This window comes from Gracilinanus agilis, chromosome 5 (genome assembly GCF_016433145.1).
Source record: "Gracilinanus agilis isolate LMUSP501 chromosome 5, AgileGrace, whole genome shotgun sequence".
NCBI lineage: Eukaryota > Metazoa > Chordata > Mammalia > Didelphimorphia > Didelphidae > Gracilinanus > Gracilinanus agilis.
In genome coordinates, this window is record NC_058134.1 from 308,817,843 (window position 1) to 308,826,852 (window position 9,010).

The 9,010-nt window shown below is 62.6% G+C and overlaps 2 protein-coding genes across 2 annotated transcripts; one reads left to right on the top strand and one right to left on the bottom strand.

Annotated features, from left to right (window-relative positions):
- Positions 1-433: 433 nt before the first annotated feature.
- On the top strand, positions 434-4,010 carry RRP7A (ribosomal RNA processing 7 homolog A). Its single transcript, XM_044677778.1, has 7 exons — positions 434-516; positions 942-1,084; positions 1,219-1,359; positions 2,076-2,193; positions 2,876-2,973; positions 3,306-3,504; positions 3,711-4,010. Exons 1-7 carry the CDS (start codon positions 447-449, stop codon positions 3,794-3,796), a joined length of 855 nt encoding a protein of 284 aa, XP_044533713.1. The 5' UTR covers positions 434-446; the 3' UTR covers positions 3,797-4,010.
- A 29-nt stretch (positions 4,011-4,039) lies between these two features.
- Positions 4,040-8,964, bottom strand: SERHL2 (serine hydrolase like 2). The gene is made up of 10 exons (XM_044677779.1): positions 8,838-8,964; positions 8,557-8,598; positions 8,222-8,241; positions 7,626-7,700; positions 7,372-7,484; positions 6,869-6,948; positions 6,499-6,533; positions 4,605-4,687; positions 4,400-4,496; positions 4,040-4,314 (listed from the first exon to the last, which is right to left on the bottom strand). The coding sequence occupies exons 1-10, from the start codon at positions 8,932-8,934 to the stop codon at positions 4,195-4,197; spliced, it is 762 nt and encodes a 253-aa protein (XP_044533714.1). The 5' UTR covers positions 8,935-8,964; the 3' UTR covers positions 4,040-4,194.
- Positions 8,965-9,010: the final 46 nt, after the last annotated feature.

Below are 9,010 nucleotides of genomic sequence, written 5' to 3' on the forward strand. Positions count from 1 at the left end.
CGGCTCGCCTCCATCCCAGCGAAGCCAGGAATGGGGGCCGGCCAAGGGACCGGAGTTGCCCTGGAACCCTGGGGGGCGAACAGAGAGGTGAGGGCTGGTAGGGACTTTATTCAGCGCCCACGGTGGACAAGGCCCAGCCTTTCTGGGCGTCGGCGTCCTCATCTGGGAAATGGGTATGAGATACTGGCCGCCGCCGGCCCTGAGCCGTGGAATCTTCTTCACCTCGGACGCTGCCGCCAGTCTCCCCCAACAAGTGCTAGGCACTGGGGCCGAGGGAGAAAGGAACTGGAACGTGCGCCTTTAATGCTCCGCCCCACCCCGCCGGTTACTATAGAAACGGTCCCCAACTCTTCCCATATGTCACTTCCGGTGCTGCGCCACGCCCACTTCCGTCTCACCAACCAATCACGAATTACGACTCCCGGCTGCACGCAGTGCCCTCAGTCATGGCTGCTGGGAAGAAAACGCGTGTGGAGAAGACGCAGGCCGGTCCTCTGAGTCCGCCCGAGTACCGAGGTGAGGCTGGAGGGGGCGACCAGTTCCCGGCTCCCCAGGAAAGCCGGCTCGGGGAGGGGAAGGGGCTGGAGGGATGACTCTGGGATAAGGCGCGGAGGAAGGAGGTGCGGCAGTCCGTGTGTGTATATGTCTGGCGGCCCAGGGCGAGGGGGTGGTCGGAGAGGGCTTTCTGGAAGAGGCCTTGAAGGTAAGGGAGAGGGGAGGAAGGAGGCGGTCCCGAGGCTGGGGAGCCAGCTCTAGCGTCTTCAGGAGAAGGGGGGAAGAGGTAGCTTGAGGATGAGCCGTGTATACCTCCCCTGGGGACGGGGCTAAGGGTGGATGTGTCAGGGGACCCCCCCCCCATCCTGTGTGGAGGGGCAGATGGCCACCCTCTGGGGTCTGGGCTTGTGGGGAAGGGGGTGACGGCTCTCCCCACTTCTCTTCAGCCATCCCCATCCAGTTCTCCCCGGAGCGGGCGGCCTCCCACTTCCTGTATGTCAAAGAACACCGAGTCCGTCCGGGCACCGGGTCCGCCTGGCCTCCCGGCCGCACGCTCTTCGTCCTCAACGTCCCCCCATACTGCCCAGAGGTCAGCCATCGGGGGGGAGGGGAGTGGGAGGGGGACGGACAGATCTGGCCCCTCGGAGGTCGGTCCTCAGCTGGGGGGGCAATGAGGGGTGGGCTGCCAGGCTCACCCCTCCCCCCTCCTCCCTGGGCACGCAGGAGCGCCTGGCCCAGCTCTTCTCCGACTGCTGCGGACCAGTCCAGACCGTGAAGCTGCACCCAAAGCCGGACCTTTCCCAGCCTCCCCCGGAGCCCCTGACAGCCACAGCCTCCGAGCTTTTCTGTCCAAAGCCTGTGCCAGTGAGTCTCCTGGGGAGGACCGGTGGCACAGAACCCAGCCAGAGGGGCCTTCCCCCTCCCCTTGGGGCCTCTGGCCTGGGACTCTAAAGAGAGAGAAGTTCCAGGCTGGTCTTTCTCTCTGTCTCTGCCTCTCTCTCTCTCCTCCCTCCCTCCCTCCCTCTCTCAGATGACCATTCTGAAGGGGCCAGACAGACCCTGAAGCCCTCCTCCTGTTTGGCTTCCTCTGTGGAAGGGCTCCTTTTTGGGGAGAAGGTGGGTCAGTTCAGAATAAAAGAGCTTTTAGGTTCCCAGGACCAGTCAGAAGCAGGGGCCTGGGATCTCCGGAGCAGGTCACAACTTGCTTTATAGCTTAGAGTGACCCTGAGGTGCCTTGAGAGGGGAAAGGACTTGCCCAGGGTCACACAGCCAGTAGGCTTCCTGGCTCCAGCCCTGCAAGGTTCTCCATTTACATTTACTGTGCTGTTCTTCCTTTGAGAAAAAAACCAATAGACCAGACCAATATATGTTTGGGGGGGAGGGGGGTGTCCCTGTTGATTCCTAATGTCTCTCCCTCCCTTCAGGCCTCTCCTGGCAGCAGATAGAGCCAAGCCAAAGACCACAACTCCTGGCCAGGACGCCTTGTTTGGCCCCTGTGGTCACTGGGTGGTTGGGGCAGCCTGCAGCCCACCAGGGTCTCCAGGCTGACCCTCATCGCTGCTCCCTGCCTCTCCCCACAGGGCTTCCAGGTGGCGTACTTGGTGTTCAAGAAGCCGGCGTCCATGCAGAAGGCCATGGCCCTTCCAGGGCCTCTGATCATCTCTACTGAGAGCCACCCAGTGAAAACTGGCATTGAGAGTCAGTGTGGGCAGGGCTGACAGGGCAGTGGGAGTTGGGGGGCCCTTGGGCCTCTGAGATGGGCATAGCAGAGAGGAGCCACCAAGTGAAAGCTGGCATCAAGAGCCAGTGGGGGGGGGCAATGGGAGCTGGATTGGGGTCCCTCATTGGAGGGGTAATGGGGGGACCCCTCATTGACCACCTGCCTCCCCCTATCCTGGGATCCTCTCTGCGAGTCTCCCGCCCTCCGGTACACATTGGCATCGGCCTTAAGGTTTTGGTGCTAGAAGGTACCTTGGTGCCATGGGTTCAAATCCCTCCTTTTACAGGTAGGGAGACTCGGGGTCCACTCAGTTCTCTGCCTTGTAGAGCTCACCCTCTTTGGTCCTCCCTCCTAGACTGCCTGGGGCCAGAGCCCTTCGTCCATTGTTTCTAAGGCAGGGAGGCCCCAGGTGATGACCACCACAAACAGTACCTACTGTGCGCCAGGCACTGTGCCAAGAGCTGACGGTGCAGTTATTATTCCCATTTTATGGTTGAGGAAACCAAGGCAGGCCAGTGAGGCAACTTGTCCAGGGTCACACTTGGACTCCCTGACTTCAGGCCCAGTAGGGCAGCAGCTGAGGATGGGGGTGCCATGGAGACTTCTGGGAGAGGAGGCCGGGAGGCTGCTTTGGGCCTGACTCTCTCATCTTTTTGCCAGAGTGGATAGCGGACTACACAGCTTCTTTGGGGGACCCTGAGGCCCTCAGGGTGGAGGTGGACAAGTTCATGGAGGAATACGACAAGAAGGTGGCCCAGGTACCAGATGAGGCAGTGTATGGATCCTGGACCCCTGGCTGAACCCCTGCTTTGCCTCTCTGAGAACCTCAGTTTACTCCTTTATGAAATGGGCTTTAGGGTCCTGGGGAAGCAGGGGGTGGGGAGTTGGCAACCGCTTCCCCCAACCAGGGCAGGGCCTGAGGCAGGGGCAGGCTCGGATGAGGCAGGGGGTCCAGTCCATGAGGATTTGAACCCAGACTCCCAGCCAGCCCCTCACCAATTCTGGGAGGCCAACCTCCACTAGTTAAGGAAGGAGGAAGCTGAGGCAGACCCAAGGCAGGACCTGATATAGTGCTCCCCCCCCCCCCCAGGAGGATGCCCGGGCTGAGGCAGAGGAAGGTGTCCCCGATGAAGAAGGCTGGGTGAAGGTGACCCGCAAAGGCCGGAGGCCTGGCCTGCCCCGCTCCGAGGCTGCCAACCTGCGGGTGCTGGAGAAGGAGAAGCGCAAGAAGGCCCGCAAGGAGCTGCTCAACTTCTATGCCTGGCAGCACCGAGAGACCAAGATGGAGCGTATGTGGGGGGCCATCCCCCTCCTCCTAAGCTTGGGTCTGGGGTGGGAGTCTCCACGCAGCCCCTCCCCTGTAGCAGGGGTGTCCTTCCCTCTGGAAGCTGGGGGACACCAGGCCTCCCTTGGTCCTGCCCTTCTCCCCATATCCCCCTTCTTGGCCTGGAGCCCCTCGCCCTTCCCCGCTGACCTCTCCCTCTGTCCATCCTAGACCTGGCCCAGCTGCGGAAGAAGTTTGAGGAGGACAAGCAGAGGATCGCCCTGATGCGGGCCCAGCGCAAGTTCCGCCCCTACTGAGGAGATGGGTCTGTGGCGCCCCCCACCGGGCTGGGAGGCCAAGAAGGAAGCAGATGGGCCCAGAGGGGAGCTGCAGGAGCCCCGGCACCCGGCGCAGGGGCCCCAGCTTTCTTGGGGGCCCTCACCAAGCTGTGCCCATTGTCTGGAGGATGTAAATAAAGGACAGACTGACTGCAAGCTGGTCCATCTGCGTAGTCCCCTGAGGATCCCTGGCTGTCCCATCCCTGCGCAGGCCACACACGGTACAGGAAGAGGAGGTTTTATTTGTTGAGCTGGGAAGGTCCCCAGGAGGCCATTTGTGGGGGGGCCCCGGCGGCACTCGTCCTCACTCTTGGGCCTGGAGAGCTGTGAGTTTGACCAGCGGCCTGCATGACCCGAATGGCAGTGCCTCTGGGGTGCTACAGATGGGCCTGGGCCGGCCCCTTGTTCTCCAAGAAGTCAGTGATGATTCCGGCCACCCTGTGGGGCTCCTGCATGTGGACGTAATGGCTGCCCTCCACCCAGACTACCTGGCAGCGCTGGGAAGGAGGGGCCCACGTCAGTGACCGGCGGAGGCCGGGGGCCCACCCAGAGCCCAGCCACGTCTCCAGCCCTGAGCCTCACCTCCTTGAGGACGCTCTGTAGAAAATCTTGAATGTCCTTCGTGGTTTCCTTGTGCCCCTGGTCGAAGGGCCGGAAGTAACTGTATCCGTCTTTGGCCCTGCAGGCAGAGGGAGGTCACTGCGAGGGGCCCGGAGCCCCCACTGCCCTGACCCAGAGGAAGGGGGGAGGGGCAAGGGGCTCCCCCAGCTCCGGCGGTCACACTTACTTGATGATAAGCACTTGGGCCTGGATTTTCTGGCAGAAGTAGTTGGCCTGCTCCTGGCTAAGGAAATCGAAGGTGTTCTCTGGCTACGAGGGAGAGAGCAGAGCCTGTGGCAGCCGCCCGTCGGCCGGGGAGGAGCCAACCCGTGTTCCAAGTCCAGCCCTTGCCAAGGACTTGCTGGCTAATCCCCGGGGGCAGATGGGGCCAGAGCCCGTGTTCAAGTGCTGACTGGTGCTTGCTTAGATCAGGAAGAGACACGTCCTGCAGTCCAGCCTCAGCCTTAGTCCCTTGCTAGCCAGTGAGCCGGCCAGACTCCCAGCGGAGTATGGAGGGAAAGTGCAGAGAAAGCCCTGCTGAGGTGGCAGCTGTCACCTGAGCCTGTGCTCGCCCAGGGGCATGGCCACGGGCCCTTTGTCCACTCCAGAGGGGGAGGGACTGAGCCCTTCACAACCTCCAGCCCAGTGCCGGAAGGGGCCTGGGGAAAGTGGACATAGCCGCCCTCCCCAGGGGAACTGCTCTGGCTGGCCCCGGCCTGCTCTCTAAGGGGCCTGGGGAGTCCCCTAAGCATCCCTCATATTTGGAGTCACTCGCTGTCCTCTCTTCTTTGACCGGCATTCAAGGATCTGATCTAGAAAGCTGCCGCCACCTTACCGGCCGTGTGGCCACTGTATGCCCCTGAGCCCACACCTCAGGGGCTCCCCCATTGCTGACTCGCCCCCAGGACCGTCAGTCCTCCCGAGAGGAGGTGGCCCAGCCAGAGGGATCTCCCAACAGACTCAACTTTGCTCCTGAATTCTTCCTGCCTGGAGTGGGTGGCACTGACTACCTCGGGCTCCCTCCTCCCCAGCACCCTCACTCTCAGGCCAGAGTCCACCCACAGCCCCGACGGGCCATTCCTGATGCCAGGCCTGGGTTTGGAACTCCTCTGCTCCTTCCTCTGGCGTCTCTCCGACTCCCGCCTCCAGCACCTGGCCCAGACCAGGCCCTGCTTCCTCTCATTAATAAACATCTGATAAAGCGGGTTCCTGAGAGCTGGCGACTGGCCCCTGCCAGGCTCCCGGGAGGCTCATCCCGTCCCATCCCCTCTCCAGCCTCCTGGTGCCCTCAGGGTCTGCTCTGAGGCAACGCTTGGTAACGCCCCTACTGTGTGCCAGCTCACCACTGGGCATACGAGGAGAAACGCCCCCAGTCTGGGCTCCAGCCCAGCCTGAGCCCCCACTGACCAGGCCACCCCGGCACCATGTGCCAACTGTGTGCCAGCTCACCACTGGGCATACAAAGTCCAAAAGAATCATTCGAGAAGCTTCCGTCCTTCTGGGGAGGTCACTAGCCTCCAAGAGCCCCGTGAGCCTGCGGGCTTCCTAACTCACCTTGGTCTCCCCTCTCTGATCCAGCCTCCACACAGCCCCCAAAGGGATGCCAGGGCCCGCCATCTTGCTGCCCGGCTGCGAAAAGCCCTCACAAGCTCTCCAGCCTAGTGGCCGTTTCTCAGGCTGGGGGTCTCTCCACCTGGATCCCCCAAACCAGTTAGCCTATTTACCTATACAGACAGCTAGGGTGTGCAGTGGATAGGGTCCTGGGCTGGGAGCCAGGGGGACCTGAGTTCAAATCCAGCCTCAGACCCATGGCAAATCACTGAACCCTTTTGCTTCAGTTTCCCCATCTGTAAAATGGCCAAGCGCTCTGGCATCTGCCCAGAAAGCCCCAAATGGGGCCACGAGGAGTGGGCCAGGCCCTCTGGAGGCGCTGCCTCCCCGGGCAGCCCGCAGCCTCCTTGGGGGGCCTCCCACACCGCACGCTCCTGAAGGCACACACGGGCTCGGCCAGTATCTGCTCTCAGACTTCCTCCTTTGGGAGGTTTGGTGGCGGCCTCGGAAAGAGGCAGAGAAGGACTCACCAGGCCCAGCCTGCGGTCTCGGTTCAGCATCACACCTAGAGGGTCCAAAACAAAGATGGTGCCTCTGCAGTCTCTCAGGGTGTCGGGGCTTCAGCGGAGGGTCACCAGCCCAGGTGTGCCAGGGTGCAGCCTCCACACGGTGCTGGGATGGTACTTATAGACCCTGGTGGCACTGGTGGGGGGGGGGATAGCCAACCCACCCCCCAGCCCCGTGCTCACCAGTCTGAGTCAGGCAGGGTGCTAGGAAGGGACTTGGCCAAGGCCACACGTTTTTCAAAAACCCTTTTAACCCTTTCTCTTGTAGACATTCAGAACCCAGGGCACAGGCCCCCACCCCACCCCACTGTGCCCAGCTCGGGGGCTCCCGTACCTTGGGCCACCTTGGTGGTTCCTCTCTCCAGCAGGAGCTTCCCGCACTCTTCACCCACCTGGATGTTGTTCTTTAGGAAGCTGGGATGGAAGGGCGCCGGGTCACTCCTAAATTCTGAGGGGGGTGCTTGTGGGAGGGAGGGGCTGCTCTGCACCCCACACGTGTGCGTATGATGGGGTGTGAGGGGGACAGAGGGTGAAGCCTGGAGATGGGAGGTCCCGAGTTCAAATCCAGCCTCGGAAGCCTCCCGGCTCTGTGACCCTGGGCAAGTCACTTAACCCCTGTTGCTTTTTTCAACCCTTTCCTTTCAGCTTAGAGTCAATATTGGGTGAAGGTCCAAGGTTGAGGAGCAGGAAGGGTGGGGCCCTGGGGTGAAGGGACTTGTCCAAGGTCACACGTCTGGGAAGGGTCTGGGGCCACTTTGGTGTTCTGATACTAAGCCAGAAGGGAGAGCGAGCGAGTCCCAGAGCTGTGGAGGAGACCCCCTGCGCCCCCAGCCCTACCTCTTGAGCATCTCCTCGGGCTTGAGTACTTGGGGGGCCTTGGCTTGCAGGGCCTCTGTGTAGAGCACATGCTCGATGGCCTGCCGCTTGTACCTCAGAAGGTTGCTTAGCTCCTGGCCAGAGAAGAGCGTGGGCCCCGCTGTCAGGGGCCCCCCAGCCATGCCTGTCCCCCCCACATTAACCTTATAGCTGTGAGAGGCTGGTGCCTGGGCCGTTTGGGGGTGTGGGGCCCCCCATCTCCCTCAGGCCCTCACCTTTGTGTCCAGGAAGAAGGGAATGGTGTCCAGCAGGATCAGTTTGTCCACCATCTCAGGGAAGATGTAAGAAAACTGGAGGGGGGGGTGCTGCCTTAAGTGAGGGAGGAGGGCTCCGGCCCTCCCAGCCCCCCACCCCTCCTGACAGGACCCCGAGGCATTGTGAGCCTGTGGGGGGCTTTTGTGCTGGGCACTCGGCAGGCGGCCAACAAATGTTTAGGGATTGCCTGGCTTGGCCTCGTCTCTACCACGGGGACGGCCCTCCCGGGAAGGGGGATGAGATGGCAGCTCTGCCATAGGGAGGCTCCCCTGGCACCCTGTGGGAGGAATGGGGCAAAGGGCTTTCCAGAACTATTAATAGGCTGCCAGCAGGACAGGGCTGAGGGGAGGCTCCGGGCCAGCCCCAGACAGTGGCAGGCGCAGGCCTGCTTGGGCCACCTCCCACCCCAAGGCCTCAGACTCCCCTCGGGCCCCATCCTCCCTCCTATCTCCCCCTCTGGCAGGGGCTCCTCTTGGGCTGCAGGGGGAAGGGGAGCTGCCCCCCCTCCTTTTCTCTCCGGGATCCCACCGCGGCTGGAGCAAGGGCAGGGCCTTACCATGCCCCCGATGATGCCACCTGCAGAGCAGAAGACAGGCTGCTGAGTGGCTCCCGGGCCCCAGGCTGCCCCTCTTCCCGCTTCCCTGCCCCAAAGGGGAAGGCTGGGCCGGCACGGGCCCCCATGGCATTGGGGCCGATGGCTTTTCAGAAAGTCGTCCCTGGGCCGGGCTCCCCCGCCCTGGGCATCCCCCTCAGCCCGGGAGCTAGCTCGAGGGGCTCCCCCGCCCTGGGCACCAGAGCTCTGCCAGCTGCCACCTGTCTGTACTGTCAAGGTCACAGAACCAGGGGCAACAAGGGCAGCGTTTGGCCGTCCTGCCCGGCCTCTCGACTCACCGAAGCTGTGGCCCAGGACGGAAAAGCGCTTCCAACTCAGGGCTGGACACACAGACACACAGAGACACAGACACGGGTCAGGGCTGCCCTCCAGCCAACTGACCCCCAGCGCCCTTCCCAGCCGGGGGAGCAACCTCACAGGCCAGGCCCTTCTTGCCTCCTGGAGTTCCCTGCAGGGGTGCCCCCTGGGAGGCCTGGCACAGGGGCGTCCCCTACTCTCCTGTTCCCAGGCTGGGACCCCAGACAGGTGAGGCCTCCCAAGGGCCCTCCAGGCCACTTGCCTGCCACCACTCTGCGCACTTCATTCACATAGTCTTGCTTGTGGTACTGGAAGCCCAGATGGTGATGGGAGGAGAGGCCGTGACCCCCCAGATCCATGGCCACGTAATGGAAGGCTGCCGGAGAGAGGGGCAGGGTCAGCCCGCAGCCCCCTTCCACACCCCCCCTCTGCCCG

Coding starts and splice junctions, on each gene's coding strand:
- RRP7A (XM_044677778.1), top strand. CDS start 447: ATGGCTGCTGGGAAGAAAACGCGTGTGGAGAAGACGCAGGCCGGTCCT. Junction 2,194..2,875: donor AGTGAAAACTGGCATTGAGA/GTCAGTGTGGGC, acceptor TCTTTTTGCCAG/AGTGGATAGCGGACTACACA. Junction 3,505..3,710: donor CCGAGAGACCAAGATGGAGC/GTATGTGGGGGG, acceptor TGTCCATCCTAG/ACCTGGCCCAGCTGCGGAAG.
- SERHL2 (XM_044677779.1), bottom strand. CDS start 8,934: ATGGATCTGGGGGGTCACGGCCTCTCCTCCCATCACCATCTGGGCTTC. Junction 8,242..8,556: donor CGTCCTGGGCCACAGCTTCG/GTGAGTCGAGAG, acceptor TCTGCTCTGCAG/GTGGCATCATCGGGGGCATG. Junction 6,949..7,371: donor CCCGAGGAGATGCTCAAGAG/GTAGGGCTGGGG, acceptor CTTCCATCCCAG/CTTCCTAAAGAACAACATCC.